Source organism: Strigops habroptila, chromosome 3, assembly GCF_004027225.2.
Source record: "Strigops habroptila isolate Jane chromosome 3, bStrHab1.2.pri, whole genome shotgun sequence".
NCBI lineage: Eukaryota > Metazoa > Chordata > Aves > Psittaciformes > Psittacidae > Strigops > Strigops habroptila.
This window is the reverse complement of record NC_044279.2, coordinates 71,173,943-71,196,477: the sequence shown is the minus strand read 5'-3', so window position 1 is coordinate 71,196,477 and position 22,535 is coordinate 71,173,943. Positions and strand designations below refer to the sequence as shown.

At 41.3% G+C, this 22,535-nt stretch overlaps 2 protein-coding genes across 7 annotated transcripts in view; one reads left to right on the top strand and one right to left on the bottom strand.

Annotated features, from left to right (window-relative positions):
* SYCP3 (synaptonemal complex protein 3) overlaps positions 1-1,153 on the top strand; it is a 13,932-nt gene extending 12,779 nt beyond the window's left edge. Inside the window, exons 8-9 of the mRNA XM_030478132.1 lie at positions 852-956; positions 1,100-1,153. Coding sequence (XP_030333992.1) covers positions 852-956; positions 1,100-1,153 — 159 coding nt within the window. The remainder of the gene's footprint in view (positions 1-851; positions 957-1,099) is intronic.
* Positions 768-22,535, bottom strand: CHPT1 (choline phosphotransferase 1). Of its 6 annotated transcripts, XR_003990399.1 has the most exons (10): positions 22,185-22,517; positions 13,600-13,747; positions 12,445-12,586; positions 8,498-8,582; positions 6,853-6,984; positions 6,321-6,479; positions 5,090-5,215; positions 4,484-4,594; positions 2,817-2,913; positions 768-1,179 (listed from the first exon to the last, which is right to left on the bottom strand). XR_003990399.1 is itself a non-coding variant. In XM_030478127.1 (9 exons), exons 1-9 carry the CDS (start codon positions 22,425-22,427, stop codon positions 2,890-2,892), a joined length of 1,170 nt encoding a protein of 389 aa, XP_030333987.1. In that variant the 5' UTR covers positions 22,428-22,517; the 3' UTR covers positions 768-2,889. The 6 variants fall into 6 exon arrangements, 5 of the variants coding, with proteins under 5 accessions (XP_030333987.1, XP_030333986.1, XP_030333990.1 ...); XM_030478127.1 differs by having other exon boundaries at positions 768-2,913; XM_030478126.1 differs by lacking the exon at positions 2,817-2,913.

Below are 22,535 nucleotides of genomic sequence, written 5' to 3'. Positions count from 1 at the left end.
GGCAGATTCAAGTCTACCAGTTTCTGACAAATCTTAACTTCTGTTCAAGTAATTTCCTAACTGGTCCCTTTTTGAAATTTCAGTTAGTTACGATAAATATGTTTGGGTTTTTTTCAAGTCGGGTGGCTTATAACAATAAATCTCAAATAGAACAGCTCTTAGTTTAAGACAGTTGAAGTGTACAGAGGATATTACAGAAACATTAATAAATTATAACTCTCAAAATGTCAAAAACATCTTCAGCGAAGATTAAAAAGTGAACAGAAGGTCAAGTATTACTTTGATTCTTCTCTTCAAAGAAGATCAAAAGGTAGAATTCAAGCCTCAAATAAGCTTAACTAAATACAAGTCAAGGAAAATGCAACTACACATATACACAGAGTTAGGCGTAACTGTATGTACAGAGGAGGTGAGATAACCAGTGACCTTTACTTGGCTATTTGGGGCTAGGTGTGCAGAGATGGAAATTTAATGGGTTTTGCAGTCCTTACTTCAAGTCTCCAAGGTTTGTCATAATACCAAACCCCTACCATTCCTGACTGATGTCTGCTTAATCTTTCCTTGTAGAACTCTATCTTTTTATTGAAATGCAGGATGACTAGCTGAGACCTCACAGATGTTGAGTGGAGAGGACCATTTCCTTTACAGGGTCCATATTGTTTAAACAGGAATGTAGATGGGAATACAAAGTCTTGTATTATTTGTCTGTCAAGTTCATGACAAAACTACTCAATTATCAGTGACCACTGCAGATGTAAAAAATGGAACTGTAATCTGAATAATGGTTTATTTGTTTGAAATTAACCCTTTGACATTGAAGAGTTTTGAATTAAGACTACCCTTAACTTCAGAGCATGGAAGAGCTGGAGAAGAGCAATGAAAATCTTCTAGTTGGTGCACAAAATGAACTCCGCAAAGAAATGGCTATGTTGCAGAAGAAGATTATGATGGACACTGTAAGTACCAGATCTATGAAGAAGTTCGTTAAATGCAAAAATAGAACATTCTATAAAAAAGTCATTTGACATTCTTTTAATTGGCTCAAAGGAATCATATTGATATGGCATTTGTTCAGTATTATCTCCTTTTCTTGTAACAGCAACAGCAGGAGATGGCAACTGTTCGCAAGTCTCTTCAGTCCATGTTATTCTGATGGCTCAATGGAGAAACGACTTGTACCTAAGTAACATGATACAAGTATAGGCGTTAGCCATAGAGAAATATGTTAAGATTTAAATGTTTTAAAGTTTCTATTAAATGCTTTCATGGATTGTTCTAATCTTGTGTCTGATAATGTTATAAATAAGTATTTTAGTAGATCAATTACTTGGGGGGGAGCACAGTATGGACCCCAAACCATTTACTGTCTGTCCAATTAATCTTTAACTGATGAATATTACTCACTTTCAGTAGCACTGAACAGTTTCAACTGTTTCACTTTTTATAATGCCAAATTGTAATGATAGGCAGAATTAATGAAAAATGCATTACACCCAGGTTTTAAGTAATAACTTTAGGCCTTTAGGTACATTGTACAAATAGAAGCATTTTTCACAAGCTGCAGACTTCAAGATTTTCATAGTTTCAAAATTTAGTCTGCTGACATATTAGCAGTTATAAATGTTCACAGAGTATGATGTAGCTCATGTAAGATTGTTCAATGATGTGTATTATGGTAAATTAAAGTAAATTTTGTTAACTCTTTTGTTAGCCTAGGCATTGTAATATCTTTGTACTGGTAAGGGATTTAGGAACTGCTGTAATTTGTCCCAAAAGCAGGTTTCTTCAGTTGAATGACGAGCTGAGTATCACAGCTTTATATGACATCAAGAAAGCATAATTAAACATTGTGCATTTTGCGGTATGTAGTTCTTGTAGAACCACCACTAGAAGTAATCCAGCTCATTTGGTTAGTACAAGTTATTACAAGCCTTTGAGATGGAATATTACTTCTTGCAATTCCAACAGGGAGGCCTAAGTTTTAAGGATAAAGCATTTATCTTTCAATGTAGCTCATTACAGCCGATCAGTATAAATTAAAGCTTATCTTGCATGCAGTTTGTTTTTACAGAAACCCATTATGCCCAAATATCCACCTTTACAAGTTAGGGAGTTCCTAACATATTTAATGCTTAGACTTAATACAATAGTAGATAAAACAGAAACCATCCACACACCCACACGCACAAATGTGATGTTTTTGTATCAATGTATTTCAAAACCAGTCCATACAGATTCTTCTAGTATTTTTAGTTCAGAATCAAGCCATTTCATGATGGTTCTCCAGTTCTGGGAGCCAGATTAGTGACAGCTAATTTACTTACTAACTTCAGCTATTAGGTTGCAACCGAAGTAGAACAAGCAACCAGTATGGAGCTCTCTTTGTTCTGTGTCTGCTAGGACACAGGGAAGGAGCAAACACAGAAGTTACATTGCTAGAAGGATGTATGAGGTAATACGGGCCTCTGGTGAGTAACAGGTAACTATGCTGCTTTGTAACCGTTCTGCTGAGTCTCAGCCCTCTGAGGATAATTACATGATGCTGTGAAATACAGTTAAAATTTTCTGCTTCCTATCCTCAGTGCTAGGTTGTTTGTTAGTGTTGCCTCATGTTTCTGGTTTTCTGACCAATTTCTGCATTAGTTTCCTATCATCCACGTACTTCAATCATATCCTTAAAACTTACACCTACTACTGCATGGCATTTTTGAGCATTCTGGGGACACAAACCTTCCCACTCTAAAAAAGTTGCCTATATATTTTCCTTAGGTGGTTAATTTGTTTACAGTATTCAGACAAACTGAACTGGTCTTTACCATCTTCTCTTCTATTTCCCCATGGGCTGGGTTCAGGCTAAGTTCATGTATAGATGCTCCGTCTTTCGCAGCCTCAAACAGGAGTAGTACGATTCATCTGGAATTGGTATTAGTCACTTGGAGTACTGGTCCTTTAGCACTAACTGTTACAGTTATCCCTCAAGTCTATCAGCGTATCCTTCTTAGGCAGGAGTTTGGTAGACAGTATTTTATTCCCTCCAAATTTAGCAGACAATACACCACTTTTAAAGTTCCTTGAACACCTCAGGAAGTCTTTTTGAATTAATGTGCAGCTAGGAAGCTGCAGTGGTAATACTTTTAAAACAAACCATAGCACTCTATTGTACAGTTCAGGAAGAACTTTATGAACTCACAGCTCAGCTACATATCAGCAACTGAAAGTGGTAACAGACACATTCAACACCTTTTTACAAAAATCATATTCAAAACGTACCTCTTTAAAGGAGCTTAAGCTTACAGGGTTTGCGTGCAAGTCATGATTTGCTTGTGCAGGCGATAAGCTACTTTCACTCAACCTTTCGCTAATGCCAACAGCAGCCCTTTAGCTAGGCATGTTATATTAGCCAGTGGGTCTGTTCTTAAGGAAAGAGAAAGGCTGACAGTGGGCCTGACTTCCTGTTTTGGAGAGTTTTACTATAAATTAGGGTTTAGCTCCGTGCAGTTTTGTTTGGATAATGTACAGTAACACCTACAGAACAGATTATAAGATAGATGAACACAGCAATAGCAAATATACTTCAGAGGGAGTTACATCTGGGTAGGTTGCATTGTCACAGTCAAACAGTCACAGTCATTTATCAACGAACTTGGTCATTCACTTATATAGTCTCAGATGCAGGTTAAGGTGGGTAAAGTAAGTGCCCTCAAAGTACACAACTACCTATAGTCTAGATTATGATGGAGTACAATGAGGCAAACCTTACTGTGACCACAATACCAGAAACTGGCCTTGGAAGAAAACACAAGCTAAAATTATATTTAGTAATGTAGGTTATGGACTTAGATACTTAGAGAATCCATGATCCTAAAGGCACGCATAACTTCATAGTACTTCATAGGATTTTGAAATAGAAGAAAATTTTCCTGAGCTATACCTCCTTCATCCTACTGATCCAGCAGCTCGCTCTTTAGATACTGGATCAGAGATTAATGAGTAGTTTTACATCACAGACGCCTCATTTTACCAGTCTTAATAATGCACTGATACCTCTGAGTACCACTTCAAAGCAGTTCCAAGAAGACTTTAAAAACTAACAATAGAAGATTAGGGAAAAGTTAAATTCCTCTTGGAATTCTGGTTGGTAGCACCTTGGTTTGTAGCCTGCATTCACCAGACCAGAAGTACAAAATTAAGGTTACCTAGCAGGAAATGGCAAAAGCTTCAAATGTGGTATCTGTAGTCTAAAACACAGGAGGGAAATACATCCTGGTTAAAAAGTACCAATCACAATAGAATCTGCAGGACTTCGTACTTAGTAACTCTAACATCTGATAATGTCTGGGATAGAGTGAGCTTTCTCATAAAACTGTTTTCTTGAAAAGCTTAATCTCTTCCCCCAAAAAAGTGAGGCTGCTTCATTCAGCATTCCCCTAACTGCTTCTTCTCTTGTTCTTGACCTATTTAATCAGTCATTATGGTTTTGAACCTGTTCAGGAGCTTGATGAGATGAAATTCTGAAGACATGTATATGAAGATGAGCAGCAATCTGTAGGCATACACCAGTGGCATATCTCAGCATATCAAACAAGGATATGAACTTCAAAAGAACAAAACAGAACAGGTTAAAAAAAATAAATCTAATTATTTTTTAAAATTGTCCCTACTATAAATTCAGCTGTACTTTAATCAGAATCTATCCAAATGACAAGTTTAACAGCATTTTAACATAAGGATACAGGGTAGTTTAGTTTAAAAGAAAAAAAAAAATAATAAAAATGAAGCCCCAAGCCCCCAAAAACCCCAGCACTAAACAAAGTGCTGTCTGATAAACTAAGTTTAGTCTGCAGTTTGCAGAGTAACTTTAAACAAACCGCCTGGACTAAAGCATAATTACAAGACATAGCTGTAGTTTTACTTTCACAGCTCTGTTCCAAGGAAGCCAGCCAGCTCCCAAAATACATGTTTACATGGTATCCTGCCACTCCCTCTGCAGCAACAGCCGAAATCTGAGCAAGGCAGAAATGGCAGAGACAGTTCTCAATCCATTCCTTTAAGTATGCTCCAAATGAAAAGTACAAACCAAAATGCTTACCAATGCTATCCACAGAACAATATATTCATCAATGAAACTGTTGAAGTACTGGTCTAAAACTAGAAGCCCTGGCCCAATATATGCAGTGTCCTGAAGACAGATTTTACTTTTTGTCATGTAAGCCACCTAATGTAAAAGAAAAAAAGAGACAAAACCACATCACTGCAACATCAGTTTAACTACTAGCAAACTGGCATGATGCCCTTGCCCAGCAACTGCTATCCACTGTTCTTAAGAGGCAATCAGCAGGCAGGCCAAGGGCTTCACAAATGCTTCAGGGGCTGCTGCTCCCTAACAGTTTCTTTCCCAAGGACCAAATAGCCTCTTTCCAGGTTATTCAGTCAATATCAAGCACTTTAATCAGTGATAACAGCTGTCTAGCTGTCTGAATTATCAGTTGGTATTTGCCGGCTTTATTATACAGGGACTTTATTATATAGGATCCAGAGAAACCTCAGCAGGCTTGAGAGGTGGGCCAGTGCACACCTCATGAAGTTCAACAAGGCTAAAAGCAAGGTCCTGCAGCTGGGTCGGGGCAATCCCAAGCACAACTACAGGATCGGCAGAGAATGGATTGAGAGCAGCCCTGCGGAGAAGGACTTGGGGGTGTGGATTGATGAGAAGCTCAACATGGGCTGGCAGCGTGTGCTTGCAGCCCAGAAAGCCAACCATGTCCTGGTAAGGCACTGGCACAGGTTGCTCAGAGAAGTTGTGGCTGCCACATCCCTGGAAGCATTCAAGGCCAGGTTGGATGGAGCTTTGAGCTCTATGATGATGTTCACAAGGGCAAATATGTAGCAAAGCAGATATTTTTTTAATCTATTGATGAGATTTTTAATTACAAAAGAGAGAAAGATAAAAAGTTTCTCTCTTCATTTTAATGATTAAGGTAAATTCCTATTTCAGATAACTACATCAGAAGTCACAGCACTGTTAGTAAGGCTTGAAGGACCAGAGTTATGATGTTAAAGACAGACAGCGTATTTCTAGGAGTAAGTTAAAACTGAAAGCTATAACCACTACACTCAACAATAAGTATGTGTTTACATCAGTCATATATAATCTCCCTGTAGGAGCCTGAACCTAGTTCAGTGTCTTGGTCATAATGAAGGTGGTAACACAGTGTCAGAGCAGAATGGGAAAACTTGCACAGCACCCACTGATCCATTAAGCGTTAAGCCAAAAACCAGTTTAGTTTTAGAAGGTTGAGGACCGAAGCGAGATTCCTTACCACCAGCTTCTGCGAGATTTTGGCATTCACAAATCCAAACGTCAAGACATACAGGCAAGAATGTTTTTCAAACAGCTGAGTTGTAGACTTTTTATAGATCATAATGGCCAGTGTGAGAAGTAGTCCAATGTGCAGGCCTGGTGAAAGAACACTTGTTCCCTGCAATACAAATGGAGAGAAAATTTGTCTGAGGCTTCAGTCACATGGTAAGGTCCACATTTTACATGTATTGCAAATCCTATTAAACAAAACTAGAGCTGTCAAAGCTCAGGGAAAGTCCTTGAGCATTATATCAACACTATTAGTATGCTTTGCAGTGACCACTAATCAATTTTCTACGAAAATTCATGGCTGGTTCCTTTGACAGAAGAAATCCAGTAATGTGTGGAGAGAAGGTAGATAATGACATCCAACACTCATATGCTTGTCTGCTTAAATGCTTAAACAAATAAAACCCTTTTGATTATACAAAATGCAATAAATTATGGGCATATATTATTCGAACCTCATTCAGATTTTTAAAGCAACTTACTGCTATTGTAGATCCATTCTTTCCAACCCCTCCACCAAAGATGACACGGAAGTAATTGAATGAAGAAAGTGCTGTTCCACACAATATGCTAAAAACTGCAAGGAACTTCAGTTCTAAGCCCACCAAAGGGACCTTAGCAGGAAAAAAAAGAGAAAAGTATTAGAAGTTAAGGGTAACACCTTTTTTAAGAAGTGATTAAAAAACCTACTGATATCTACTAAACGATTGTTTTATTTGAATTCTTGCTCAGAAGGACAGTGTTTGGAATTTGTTTCCATACTAAGGAGACAACAAATTTCTTTTGTAATGTTTAAACTCGACTTTTGAGTACTTAAGTTCTGGTCTTGAAAATTCAGCTAGATCTTACTGTGTCTGTCCTTACAATGTCTTCAAATATTTTTACTACATAAGCAAAAACTTGACACGAACTACTGCATTGCAAGGCACAGGAGTGGGGAGAAGGACAGTTCCTTCCGTTCCACAGGGTAACACAACACTGAACCACAGGAAACACAAACACCATCTGCCTGCTTTGTGTTTTGGTACGTGTTCTTTGTATGCTGTATCTTTGCATTCAGAACAGTCTCCAGATACAAATTTTAATTAAGCAGTTACCTTTCAGAATCAATTGCAGTTTCAAGGAAACTTCCAAAGGCAGCAGAGGATTTAAAGAAAAGAAGTAGTAATAAATTGAAACCATTGACTATATTTTTGAATATAGATTGTTTTGAGATACAGCATAACTACCACAGATTTTAATACTGAAGAACAAGCATTAGAGTCTAATGCACCTACTTTGTTTTCCAACATGAAAATAAGTTGTTTGAAAGCAGAACAAAAGCCTCTTGCAGGATGCGAAAAGGAAACAAAATTGCTGAGTAAACTCATGAATTAATTTGAATTACTTGGTGGTTTATATTTAGGTTAATTTGCACTGGTTATCAATAGCATAGAATAGTCTCAGCTCCTCCATGCACTATGACCAAGCAGAACTAGACATTTCTGAGTAAAGACCCTAGAAATGATGAAGATGTCAGTCTGATGTACTTTTGATGCTGTCCACTAAAGTCACCTTTTAAAGAAAAGAATAAAAGCCAGAGACAGGGAGATGCTTTTGGACAGAAGTCAATTCTTTAAATATAGATATTTAAATTTATGTCAGCTGTGACATAACTTAAAAATCAGTACATGTCCATCAGCAGGTAAATATGGATTACTTAATCAAAAGCCCCCTAATTTCATCCCATGATTTTGTTGGATTAAAGTATTAATCTTTAAATTTAAAATAAAGCATCCTATAAATCATTTAAGTGAACAGAAATGTATGTCACAAACAAAAGAAATAAAACTAGAACAAAACCCAGTTGTTAAAGCTTAAGTATCTGCAGAGTATTAGTTCCAAATCAGAAGTTTGCATGTGGCAGATGGGGTCTTTTTTCCTCTACGTAGCTCTAAATTTGTGCATAGGAAGTCACACCATTATATCCAAGTTAACTACAACATAAAAATAACCTTCATTTGTAATATAAGCTGAAACAGAACATTAGACAACTAGTAGGTGTTGAGGGTACTCACACAGGATAGCTTCAAATACCACAGGAACTGTGAACACTCAACAGGAACTCTGAATATTTAATGCGCTCACCTTATAGTCCCATATTGCTGTTCCACCATATGCAGATGTCAAGAGCAGCATTGTTATGGCTATCTGAACTTCAGTCACATCAATTCTAGGAAAGAAAAAAAGGGACATTTAGATAAATAAAAGGTCTTCTTGCTGCAAGTAAGGCAGCAGGCGGGGAATAAAAAAAGTGACTTTAAATTATCTCCTTAAAAGTACTTCAGATTACATCAATCTATACATAAAATATGATTTTCCTTGACTGAGAAGGCTCCTCTACACAGAAGCACATATCTTTGGCTTAGATTTAAAATTAAATCTATACTCTTTACCTAGAGCAAGCTACATATAATTTTAATAGAGGGGAAATCTTTAATGAATACATTGTTAACTATTGGAGAATTTTTGTATAAATTCACAGACTTGTTGATGTGCAAGCATGATATCAAAATTTAAGGCAGGCTCACAGTAGATGCAATCAAGCATTTCCATTAAAAGCATATCATATAAAAGTATGGACTGTAAAGAGCACATTGGGATGCAAGGGATTTTTTTAAGCTATCATATCGTGAAAACTTGACAGATAAGAGCCTGCAAAACATAAGGGCAGTATTTTGAGGACTGAGGCAGTGGATAGCTGAGCACTTGTCCTGTTTCAGAGGATGTGTGATTGATATCTTGCTTATTTCCATAAAAACCTTTTTAACATAGGTGGCCTTGTATGCCCTCTAAAGTCTAGACTCTGAATTCCACCTTTTTTGTTCTCAGAAAAGACAGCCAGCTCCTTATTTGATTGATGAAATGTTTTTGGAAAACCTGAATATATTAAAAAAAAGTTAAGCAGAAGCTCGAGAGAAAAAAAATTTATACTTTCAATAAAGCTTTAAAATAAATAAACTAAAAAGTTGTGCACATCTAAGGTACCTTTTATGCTACCAAAGGTTTTGAGACAGGTACCTCATCTTTCTACTGAAGTTGCCAGCATGCAGTGACAATGGATGTTTAAAATACAACATTTCTTTAAGCAGTTAGAATAAATTTTCTGGTTTAAGGGATTATGACCAAAGTCAATGTGTACTGTTACTTGCTTAGCAAGTGATCTGTTTGCACGGCAAATGGTGTATTTTTAAAGGGAGATAGGAATCAGCTCTTGGTTAATGGAAAACATTTATCTGATCTTGATAATCACAGCAACATTTCATCACACGCTTCAGACTCGGTCTTAGAAAAGCCAAAGTTTAAGCTGCAACTAGATGATAAACTGAAGTGCTTGTCACTGCTCAAAGCCCTGGCAATGGGTCGTCCTCTCCTTCCTACATCTCTGCACTTCCTCACCTGCGTTAGCTGCAGTGCTCATCGAAATGTAAGATGCACCAGTTCAGCTTGCTAGCCTCGGGTAGGCTTTTCATCTTCTGCCCATGTTATGAACCGACTTGGGGTTAAGTGGCCAAAACCATGCAGGGGAGGAAAATGGGACAGCGGTGCTTCTGGAGGAGGAGGGAGGGTGGAGTGGGCTTCTCCCTCTCTGCCAGGGATGAGGTGTTAGATCTGCATAGGCACTACTGCAGCTGCACACTGAGCTTGTCGGTTACATCATACAAAAGCATTCATATGCAGATGCAAGTGTTTAGAGGTTGTGCTCTGTAGTAGTAAAACCTAGAGTTCTAAGCTGTACTGCATTTGCTGTTGCTGGTGGTGGTAGGAGGCTCAAACTTCAAGTTGAATCATTAGTCGTGCTAAAGTTTAGTATCTAAAAGGGACCTGCAAGAAAGCTGGAGAGGGACTTTTTACAAGGGCATGTAGTGACAGCACTAGGGGGAATGTCTTTAAACTGAAAGAGGGGAGATTTAGATTAGATACTAAGAAGTTCTTCCCTTATGAGGGAGGTGAGGCGCGGGCACAGGTTGCCCAGAGAAGCTGTGGGTGCCCCATCCCTGGCAGTATTCAAGGCCAGACTGGATGGGACTTTGAGCAACCTGGTCTAGTGGAAGGTGTCCCTGCCCGTGGCAGGGGGGTTGGAATTGGATGAGCTTTAAGATCCCTTCCAACCCAAACCATTCTATGATTCTGTGATTCTATGATACTTTTACAGAGGCTCAGACTGTTGGTTGCAACATGGCCTGAATCAGAGTCCAGAGATTTTAAGCAGACACTATGAGGTGTTCTACATAACCTGAGAGTATCCAGCTGCTCTGATTCTTCCTGGCCATCAGCACTAGGACTCTCTCATCCATCACTTGACTTCTAAAATTGCTGCTAATTCGGGAACAGCATCAGTGAAAGCTTCTGTGCATGTTACTCTGTATTATCATATTTAGAGCAATATACTAATGCCTTCACTTAAGACTCTCACCTCTATGCTTAAGAGAAATAAAATTGCAAGCCTTGAAAAAACTCTGACCTGTTTCCACTAAACAGAAATAAGTTACCTTGGAGAAAAGTTGTGTCTGTTTAACTTCAAACAGTAAGCATGGAACACCAGGCCATTCCAAACTGTTTGTACTATGCACTATCACTATATTTACATAGAAGTTATTAAGTTTTTAATGACAAAATTTTTCTGTGGTATGGGAGTGTCAGCACCTTCCTGATGTAAGGGAATCATTCTCACATTTTACTTCCTTTAAGAAAGAAAGGCACAGAAAAGCAACCATGTATGCAGAGTCTCAGAGCTCATGACATAGCCCATCTCCCTTCAGTGTAGTCCACTGTCATGTATGCAAATTATGCTATTTCAGCCATCACTCTAAAGCATCTATTTTTGTTTATAGCACAAGATGTCCTTTAATAAAAGTAGGATGGGAAGGCAGGTAGAAGAGTTAATAGTTTCTGTGGTAAAATGCACCATCAGCAAATAAGAGAGAGCTCTTAGCATTACCACGGAGGCTGCTCTCTTTTGATACAGATACCGAACAGCATGCAAGGACAGCCCATCACAATGCTGTGTGCCCAGCGAAGCTCAGATTTGCTAAGGTGCTTCTTACAGGTCAGAGCTAAGTAGGACTATAAGCAGGTGATTTAACAGGTGACCAGGATTAGCAGAAGGACAGCCTTTATCTATCTATCTATCTGCTGCTGCAGAAGTCTCCAATCTTTTCTTTTCAGAAATCTTTACTGGAGTGCAGCTTATTGTTCAAAAGCAGCAAATGGCCACAGCTAGGCACTGTCACAGCTGTAGGAGGGTGAGCGACCACTATTAGTAGTTATTGAAACTAAACTGAAATTGTTTTCTTCTACATGAATGTCATGACAACTCCTCCTACACTGCAGTGAGAGCAGATGAAATTTCTACCAGGTCATGAACAGCAATCTCTAGAACTGTGACCTAACATAAAACCTAAAGGACATCAAAGCCAGTATGAGCCAGATTGAAAACAAAGCCTCCACTTAAACCTGAGGCAATTCTTCAAGCACTGCCATAGCTCTGAGGAGCTCTTTGGCAAAGGATGCCGTGGATGCAGAGAGTCATTCGAAGGAAGTCTGGAGATGTCTATAGAAGGGAAACCTACTGGCAAGGGAATTTCTCTTAAAATGCATGTCATTCAGAGTCCCCTGGTCTGAAACTGTTCTGTGGCTGGGAGGTTACAAAGGGAGGTACTGTAGATACTTGCTCTGTCCCTACTCCTACACAGAGCACTTGTTTACACTGCAGGCAAGACCTCACTGGCCCAAGCCCACATGGTGCTTGCTTCATGGGTTCTGAGAACAAATCTGCAGACAAAACAGCCAAATGCATGAAAACAAGGCACATATAGCTGAAATCAGCTGCTAAAAGAACAAGTCTTCTACTCAGTGTTATGCAGGGTTTTTAAGTTCTTGCCAGGTAAAACACAAGTCTGCTAGGGTGGGAGGGAGACGAGAAAGGAGGCGAGAGGAAGAGAGCAAAGAAAAAAAACCAAGAAGAAATGGAAATCAAGTAGCTAGCAGTCTCAGACATTAAGCCACACGTACTTCTGAAAATACCTACTTACTTTCCAAACCTTAGTATGCCTGATACATATGTCTGCCAGTGAGCAGTATAGAACATGAACAGTCCCACAAAACAACAGAAAAACAACCAGTCAGGATTTGTTCCTAGTCGGATTGCTATGCAGGATCCAAGGACAACAAAAACTGAAAAGCAGAAATGAACATGTTAGTCATACACCCTCTTTGCCTGCCGTTAAAAGAAATTAAAAAAAACCAAAACCACAAGGCATTTAAGATCACACTAACAAAGTAATGATATGACTGATATTTCACTGAGTAGCTAACCTCAAGGACAGTCCTGGCAGGAGACACCTAAACACAGGACTCCCTTTCTTCCAAGTGAGGGCCCTGCCTTCTAGCCCACAGTGGTCATTCTCCCTTCTGCCAGCCCTGTTGACGCCTGTTCTTTGCAACACTGATAGCTTCAAGGGGAGGGCCCAGCTCAGAGAAAGTGGCAGCTGCACTTCCTGGGGCAGTGTTCCAACTCCCAGGGCAAATGTTTCAGCTCTTAAGCTTTTATAGAAGTACAGGCATTGCCACCAACAGCAGCTAAGTTATGGAAAGGACAACTGAGCAAGGCTTACTTTTTAAGGACTCCAACTGTAAGGAATATAAATTATCCTTCTCTTATGTGCCAGGCTGGATGCCCTATTACCAAACCGTTATTTTGGTACCTCACTCCTAAAGCAGAAGCCTTAGTTTCACCTGTCAGCATCAGCGTTTTAGGTCCTTAAAATCCTTTATTTGGCATCACCTGTACTCTACTGGAAAACATGTATAGTAGAGATCTCTAAGCACGCTCTCACAGAATTCTTTGTTCGCCATCTAGCTCACTGAAAGAGCACTGTACATGAAGATGCACAGTAAGTAAGAGCAGAACACGTGTTACCCAACATCTGCCAAAGGTACTTCTGAAATATACTCCCTGATATCGGTCAGGGATGCAAAGGTCAGGGGCAGCCTTGGCTGCAGTCACCAGGACATGAAGTTATCCTAAAAGAAGGGAATGTGCTGACCCTGCTCTGAGCAGGGGACTGGACTAGATGATCTCCAGAGGTCCTTTCCAACTCTAAGTACATGCATGATTAATCAGCTGCTCTTGAAAAACAGTAAGATTTTTAAAGCTAGGATGGGTAACAATAGTAAGTTAAGGCTACCTGTGGAAATAGAGTCGCAACCATGATCAAAGAGTTCTCCTAGAGGAGAACTACTGTTCGTTCTTCTGGCTTGCTTCCCATCAATGGCATCCAGAGACTGGTAAATAAAAAGTCCTAATGCACCCACGATGTATGCCCAAAAAGGTGCCTGAAAGAGAGTCACACAAAAGGTCACTAGGCAGTTCCCAATTTCTTAGCTGATAATTTATTTTATTAATAGATAGAAAATATTGTTTAGCACAAACCTATACTACATTGTGCTATTTGTGACTTAGTTAATGGACAAACCAAATTCCTTGTACTAGTCTACATGAGCTGTCGTACCTACTATAATGAACTACTCCAGATGCACCAGTGGAACACAGGTCCTTCTCTTTATTTAAAAATAAACATACCCCCCCCCAAAATAAACAAAACCCAAACAAACCAAAAACTTTCACCTCTCTTCTCTATCAACTGACTTATTTTTCACCTTAGAACCACGGTATTTCTATATTTCTATTCTTTGTGCTGAAAAATGTTATGAAAATAAAATTAATCTTTAAGAAAGAAAGAAGGTAGTAGCCAGGCACTGACTAAAGTTCTCAGCAGTTTATGTGATGGAGGCTAGATGATTTGCTCAGATTTGCAACACAGAGATATAAAAAAAACATTACATTTTACTAAATAAAAGACTTCAACCTTTTAGGGAAAGAGATTTTTCCAACATACCAAAATTGACTACACAGGCACTTTGGACAAGGGTTTGTAGAAATTAAGTCATTCACTAAATATGAAGGAGCAACTATCTACTTAATATAGACCACCAGAGTTTCAAAACAAGCTGTCAATCTGTTACATTAGCACCAGACTTAGGTTCAAGGAACTATCCTACAGTGGTACCTTTCGGAAGCATTATTTTCATACGCACAAAGCACAGTCAGTACATCTTTGTCTAGGAATTAGTTTTTACTAACAATCACTTATAACACCTTTTGAACAAAGTACAGGTAACTCTTTTTGCCTCAAGTACTTTCCATCTTAACAGTTAGAAGCACTGTTCATGAAAAGAGAGTCAAAGTTAGGTGCTGGAAATGCAACTTGCAGGTTAAACAAGTGAACAGCCACAGGCAGTCGCAGAGCTGAATCGTTTACAGCTCCCATGTAAGGGACAGCTGCTGTGGCTCTGCCCCTTTGCAATTCCTCTCCTGCAGCACAAACAGACCAACATGATTATGTGTATTTCCTAAATCCAGTTAAGGCCATTAAGCAGGTTGAGACAACAGATCAAACCTCAGTGAGCTGAGATTTGTCCACACTCACATAAACGCAGTGTCACTGCTGGGGAAAAAGGAAAAATGGCAGTTGCCAACCAGTTCCCAGGCAGGGACAGGAGAAGGCGATAGTGAGAATGGAGATGAGGCAAGCTGCTCCTCCACACGTTCTGTTTTCTCATCATGGTTATACTCACTGACTCGAGTTAGAAAAAAGTTATGCCTCCAGTCAGGCTGATCACAAAACACATCCTTCCCAAGACCCAGCGTGATTCAGGGAGCTTCAGTTCTGAACAGCTTTTTTGGTGTTATTTAAGACTTCCTTGAGGATTCAAGGCTCACTGATACACTGCACTATCACTTAGTTTTTTGCTTTTAATATGGGAACAATATTGCCAGCAAATTTATGATTTTCCTGCTACCCAGTATTTGGATAATTTCACTAATGAAACGCGCCACCATTTAAAGTCAAAGGGTTGGCTGCTTCACCCAGCTTTGAAGCAAAAGACAAGTCAAAGAATTAGGGATGCCAGCTATAGGTGAGAAGTCTGGATTTTTACGTACATAGAAATCTAGAAAACTCCGAAAATTCTTCAGAACTGGCAAGGCCATCTTTCCCCCTAATCCAAAGAAACTAAGAAAAATTGTAATCACAGATCATGTTGGAAGCCTTGAGCAGATGAAACAGGATGAGTAGATATTCTCATTCCAATGTACATTTAACATACCAGTATCTGATAATCCCCCTCCAAAGATCACCCTTTAGAAATCCAGGTCAAGTGATGACAGCAATGAATGCTTGATGTTTACCAATGGCATTAGAGGAGTTATTTAGGTTTCTTCTCCCCTTTAATCCAGTTAAACAAAGGGATCTTGTGTTGGGGGATGGAGTTAAACAAGTCATATGAAAAAGTCATATGAAAAAGTTTCTCTCCTCTGATGGAGGGGGAAGGACAGAGCCTGTAGACAACAAGAGGAGCCTAATACCCACGCTTCACAGATCACCACGAGCCACGTGGAGGAACAGACAGTCAAGTGCCTTTCCTGATGTAAACTCACTCGGTCAGACATTGTGCAGGGAAGCAGCAGCTACCCATTGGCCCCTGTTCTCACTCTCTCCCTTTCTAAAATAGAGGGCTGGCAGCCACTGCTCAGGTATTTCAGGGCATAAAAGCACAGTTAGGACCCTGTTGAAGCTGAGCTCATTTTACTTGTGATACAATCCACACACTAAAGCTACCTCTAGAGCTTTTGCAAAATAACTGTTGCATCGAGAGTAACAGGTATTATTGATATTCTCAAGCAAGGCAGCTCCTGACACAGACCTAGGAATGGAGCATTACGAGCAGAAAGGCTGGAGGAAACCACTGGTTTCACTGTAGTCCTCTGAAGTCATATTGTAAAGACATTTCCAATTTTATCGCCAATGTTACTGTGAAGTGCCACAAACATAATCCGCAGTGTTTTACAAGGTTTTCTCACTGTGACATACTTCTACTGGTTACAAAAAGATAGCTTGAGATCTATCAAAACTTGTCATCTAACCCCTGGATTTTGGCAAGTAAACCAGGCCACACCTGGCAATTCTGCCCAGGACACCACTCTTTCTTTGGGTGCATCAGGCTCCTTTTCTTTTGCAACCCTCTACCGATAACTGAAATAGATTTTAGTTTGCTTTAAAGTCATCAGGTTCCCTATATCAGGGACAAAAGTAGACTGTATCCAGTGCTAGATATGCTAGCCAAATTCCTTACCCACTCTGAACTCACACACCTCCCCCCAGTATGGGGCACATCACCAATAAATCAAATGCCAGAGTGTGGGCAGTTTCCTATTTAACTGGATCATTTCCATAACAGAAACACCAGTCAGAAACAGAAACCTGCTATGGCACATTTTTTTATCATTAACCATAGTGGTGTATGCTTGGTATTATCACAGTCTTTTGAAATGCAAGCTCCACAAAATACAGCCTCAATTCTAACCAAAAGAGAAGGCTTGCAGGCTGGTTACCATAGTCAGCTCATGCGTTTCCAGAACCCACAGAACATGACGAAAGAGTTCTTGCTCAAGATAACATCATCTACATTGTCAAAACTAGAGTAACCCATTAAATGTACAAAAAGAAAAAAAAATCCAAAAAACAAAAACCACCAAACCAAAACAAATCAGTTTCAACTCAAACTTCTCTTATTATGTCTTTTTGAAAGAACAATGGCTTTTGTCAAGTTGCAAGTTACAGTACAGGTATAATCATTAGGACTGCTGATCCGGGTCTCTTTGCATTAGCTCTTGCTGGGACAAATCAAAACAGTCCCCCAGACTCCAAAACCAAAGCGCTCTGCTCCTGGACGACTGCAAAGAAGTGGGGAGTTTTCATCCTCTTCCCAGTGAGAACCATCTGTACCCGTTAACACCTGTAGCGGATACATCTGTATCCCCACAGCTGTGGGGAAGGGATGAATATCCTAGCAAGAACAGGGTAACAGGTGTCTGAGAGAGCTTAGAAATACCATCTGGAGCATTTCACCCCTACACTGCCAGTTCAAATTTAACCCAAAGTGGTAATAACCAAAGGTCACTTGTGATCAAGTATGCTTTCAGCAGATTAAATGAATGCTCTAATGTTTTAATCAATAAAATACAGTTTTCCAAATCACAGAAGGTGCACAGAGGTTTCCAAAGTTCCTAATAACCATGGACTCTCTCTGCTACCCGCCCTCTCAAACACAGCTACAGCTGCCATCTCCTCCGCCTTCTGACATGCCTGGCTCTCCTTCCCGGGATGTCCCCTGCCAGCTTCCCACGCTGGACCCAAGTAGTTCGCAAATTAGAGAAGTAGGAGCGTTTGAGAATGCTGACATGGCTGGCAGACGCAGCAGAAAGGTCAGGAGGCTCCCAGTAATCATCAGCTTTTCACTGATGAGGTGTTTATTATCTCTGCTCAAAGTTATATCCTGTTCAAGCAAATGTTTTTTTTGGCCAGAACTAGATGCTATTCTCATGGAACCAGAAGAGAACACAAACATCAGGGAAGGAAGGGGGATGCTTTTCTCCTTCAGTTAAAAAGAATGTCTGAAAGATGATACAGCCTGAAAATCCTGTCACACACAGATTTGGTACAGCAGGTCTGGCTATCTACTGAACCAAAAGGTGTCAGAACAAAACCATGTGGATGCAGTGTTTGACAGGTATGTGTGGCACGCTGCTCCTTCAGGAAATAGTGTAGGTTGAACAGCCATCCTTATTCTTCTGCTCCTGTGATTCCACCCCACCAAAGAGCATGGACAGCTGCAAAAGACTACTTGTGCCTGGGAGATCCCTTACCACTTGTTTCAAGCAAAGCTCTCAAGCCCAGATAGTTCACTGGTCCAAGCTTTTGCATTATTTAAAGATTTGGCCCCCCTCCGCCCCCTTAATTACTCATCACATTTAGTAATAATCTTGCTTCCTCAATCCACAGCTACTAAATTCATCCCCTCTCTTTAACAGATCCAGAATAGAGGCAGACATTTTTACCGGACTCCCTCCCTCTCCCTCCAAAACGTGGATAATTTTCTGCACTTCTGTTCAGCACAAAGCACTATATACAATTGTACTAATAGCAGGAGAAAGGAAGGGGCTGTTTAAATCTGCATTACAGCAGGGACAAAAGGCAGGGAAGAATTAAAAATAATAAATACTCATACTATACCCAAGTGCATTTCATGCGCATCAGGGACTCCCTGCATTCCTTTAGCATCCCCAACAAGCTCCTGCTGAAAGAGCTCCTGTCTTTCTGTGTTAGTGTTCCTGAACCTTCGCTGTCTGTCTTTATGCCAAATACCTCTTTCTCCCATTCACCACAGAGTGCTCCATTCTTCACTCATGGGCATTGGCTGGATTCCCCACTCCACTCAGTACTTCACACTTCTCTAGCAGGTCAGGGGTTTAATGCTTATTCCTTCACACCACCATGCCCCCACTTCATACCAGCTGCTCCAGCTCACCCTCTTTTCTACTTCTCTTTTCTCTCTCCCACAAAGCTCAGTTGTGACCTTGCTGTTTAAATAATGTCATGCCTGTCAATATCTTTCCCTCATTTATCCCTGTGACAGGAAAAAAATCAAAACAATCCATCTTTCAGTTTAAAAGCTGGTGGGTTTTGGTTTTTGTTTAGGGTTTTTTTGAGGGGGAGAAGGAGGTTGTTGGATATTTTTTTAAGGGAGTTTTTTAAGAGAGACGGGGAAGCAGAGACAGCACCTCACCAATGTTCCTTTCCCCCCAAACAGTTAATAGTAGAGCTAGCTGTAGTCACCTAGACCCTCCCTTGCTTTTTAGTCTCCCTAGATGTCTGGCTTTCTAAATAGCACATTTCAGCAAGGAATGGCTGCCTTTTAGAGATTCACACCGTTTCTTAAACAATTCTACAGAGCTGGCCAACACAAGCCTCCCTTCCCTCCCTCTGCTCTCTGCACTAGAACCCTTGAGCCCCTGCTCCCTTTTACCATCACTGCCCAAACTGCAAATCCACAATCCATGCTTTTCTCCCCCGTCTTCGTCCCAGTAACCTCCAGGAAACTACAGCCAACAGAAACAAAGGCTTAAAAAAACAAAAAACAAAAAACACCACAAATCAGACATGATGGAACCTAAGACGCTGAGACCAAGCAGGACAAATCTTTATTACTACATGAAATCTACTCTGATCAGTTTGGGGGAGCTCTTTGCTTAGATCCTGCTGTAACTGCTAGAAGATTTTTTTTTTTTAATAGATATAAATTCAATACAAAGTAACAATTATTGTTAGCTTGAGCTTCTGTCCTAAAATTCTAGCTTCCCATGGTATTTGAGAGACCTGTGGCTGAGCTTCAAGGATTACCAAAGCTATACCCGTCTGTGAGCAACCATGGAAGTAGCAGGATCAGAGTTTCCTTTCTCCCTTTTACAAAGACAGATAATTATGTTTAGCCAGTTTTCTTTCTAGTGTTGATGAAAAAGAAAATATAACATGTCAGTTTTCCCCAGAATGGGAAGGGACACAAGAGATTCACCTGCAAAACCTAATGACTTAACTGTAGCTACTTCAGAGATGTCAGCTGGCAATAGAGCAAAACCATTCACTGTGAAATGGCGGGGATAACATGAAAATCCTCACCTAAGATATGCTCCCTTTTCACTGTAACACAGCAAATACACACTGTTCATACTTAAAATCAGAAAAACTTCTCATTCCTAAATATTTTATAATTAGTGTTAAACAAATAAACAAAAAAACCCCACCCAACAACAACCCAGGCAGCAGTCACAGTGAAGAAGGTATTTCAGCCCTCCACAGAACATGAAATGAGCAGGCAGTGTCCTGCCCACCACCACACCTGGTATAACAGTCCTGTATATTATTCCTATAGATTACTGTCCTAAGTTACAAAGAGCAGGAAACTGGACAAACACTGCACAAATATCTACACACATGGATTTTAGTTACGACAGTGCTTGAGGAGTGCAGTCTGCTAATGGCTTAGTTACAAGAAGGCTTATGTTGAAATGTGCCTTTACAGGAGACAGTGGTACAACCCATCATCCTACTAGACAAGGAGACATTACTGAAGCAGACAATATTTTATAAAGCAAAAACATACTGTAACAAACTGGCTACTGATGCTGATAAAGATAAAAAGAATAGTGTATAAGGAAATAATAGCTATACATTAAAAGAATAAAGGAGCATTGTATGGGTTTAGACATTGATTGCATTGTGTGTGTGTGGAAGTATTATTAAATTGTGGGATTCGCTGCAATAGGACATAATGGAAGCTGAAAGTACAAACAGGTTCAAACCAAGTAATTCCAAAGGCAAAATCATGGAAGGTGTCTGTGGAGAAACAGATCCATCAGCTGCTGTTTTAGCAAGTAACCTGAGTAGAATCCCTTGTCAAGAAACCCCTAAACCACAGTCTTTTGGCAACAGGAAGGGTTATCAAGGTAAGATGTCCAAGCACCTGCTAGCAGCTGCTGAGAGCTTTCAGCTACCAGTCTTACTTGGTTTGTATAGTTTGTACAAACATCAACACTTCAGTGTTTTAACAAAGGACTTAAGACTGGTTAGGGGAAAAAACCCAAAACCAAACAACCACACAAACCAACTCATTAAAAAACCACACCTAAACCCAAAACCTGCTTCTTATTTTATCTGAGTCTTCTATCCAGTGCTCCTACACTTCCACCAAGAGAATATAACCAGTTCTTGTTAGTCCACCAGGCAGTCAAGACTACTTGTTCATGAATGGAAAAGGTGGCTTGGCAGTATAGAGAACACAAAAAAAACAACCACCACCCTTCAAGATATTTTACCTACACAAAGCAATTCTCCCCTGGTATTTCCCACCCTAACTACCATGGAGACTGCAATGGGAAACTCCTATCAGGCTGGAAAGCTCTGACAGACCTCCTTATATTGACAGAGAAACTGTAGGCAACCCAGTTTAAGTGACTGCAGCATCAGCCTATGTTAACAAGCCTGTTTTCCCTCCAGAAGTTAAAGCAATTAAAACATTTCCTACACAAGGATAGGAAACATTCGATCTACTGTCAGCTGCAACACCACCGAACCTCTGAATTCTGAGCTACGTGATGCTGAAGGGACGTCAGCCATGCCCCATGGCCAGCTCTGCCCCTCTCTTGGGCACACCCCGCACCCTGCCTCCTGGCCAGCAGTCCTTTCTACCTTCATGGCCCCTCTGTTACAGCCTTCCACTCGAGAAGGGAGTTGACACAGCTTATGCCTACTTCCCAGCAAGCTGCCTGAGCAGTGTCACACATGTGGGGTGTAAGATGGTCCTTGGAGGAGACAGGAGTCCCACGCACCAGGGTGAGCCCACCTATGCCTTCACTCCACAACAAGAAGCACAGGCCAAGAGCCCCACCAAAGCCCTGGCCAACCAAGGGCCCGGGAGGTGAAAGGAGCCCACTGCAACTTGCCCTTCCTCGCATTCAAACCTGAACACTCACGTCCAGCTTGACCCCTGCTACCCCAAAGCCTGACCCCCGCATCACCTCTCCCAGTTTCCCAGGGCAAAGCTGCAGCTCTACCTCAGCCCTTCCACCCACGGGAACGGCTAAGCATGTTACCCCCGGGGACTGTCAGGAGGTGCAGTGGCGGCACCACACCGAGCAGCCCCGGTCCTCGCTCCCGGCACCCTCGGGGCGGGGCGGGCATGGAGGCCCCTTGGGGCGGCGGCCGGGGCAGCGCCGCCGGGCTGAGGCGAGGCCGTGGCAGGAGGAGGCGGTGGCAGGCGGGGGAAGGGGTCAAGCTGTAACGGAGAGGCGGCGGCGGGCCGTGGCGGGCGGTACCTGCTCGGTGGCGCTGGGGCAGCAGGCGATGAGCGGCAGCGCCGTCAGGCAGTTCAACAGGAGGCCGCCCAGGGTGATGGCGTTGGGGGCCAGCCCCAGCGGGACGTGCTCCACCAGCCAGGCCCAGTAGGGCTGCAGCCACGGCTCCAGCAACGAGCGCCCGGCCGCGCTGTAGCGGTGCTGCTCCAGGCGCTTCAGCTGCGCCGGGCTGAGGGGCGCGGGCAGAGCCCAGGACACGGTCATACCGCCACCACAGCCCCGCCGCGGGGGCCGCCGCTTGCCGCGCACCGGGCGGGACCGGGGTGAGGTCGCCGCCGCCGCCGCTCGGGGCGGGGCTGAGCGGAGGGCCGC

Coding starts and splice junctions, on each gene's coding strand:
- CHPT1 (XM_030478126.1), bottom strand. CDS start 22,427: ATGACCGTGTCCTGGGCTCTGCCCGCGCCCCTCAGCCCGGCGCAGCTG. Junction 6,985..8,497: donor CAGCAATATGGGACTATAAG/GTGAGCGCATTA, acceptor TTTCCTGCTAAG/GTCCCTTTGGTGGGCTTAGA. Junction 4,595..5,089: donor TTGTTCTGTGGATAGCATTG/GTAAGCATTTTG, acceptor GTTCTTTTGAAG/TTCATATCCTTGTTTGATAT.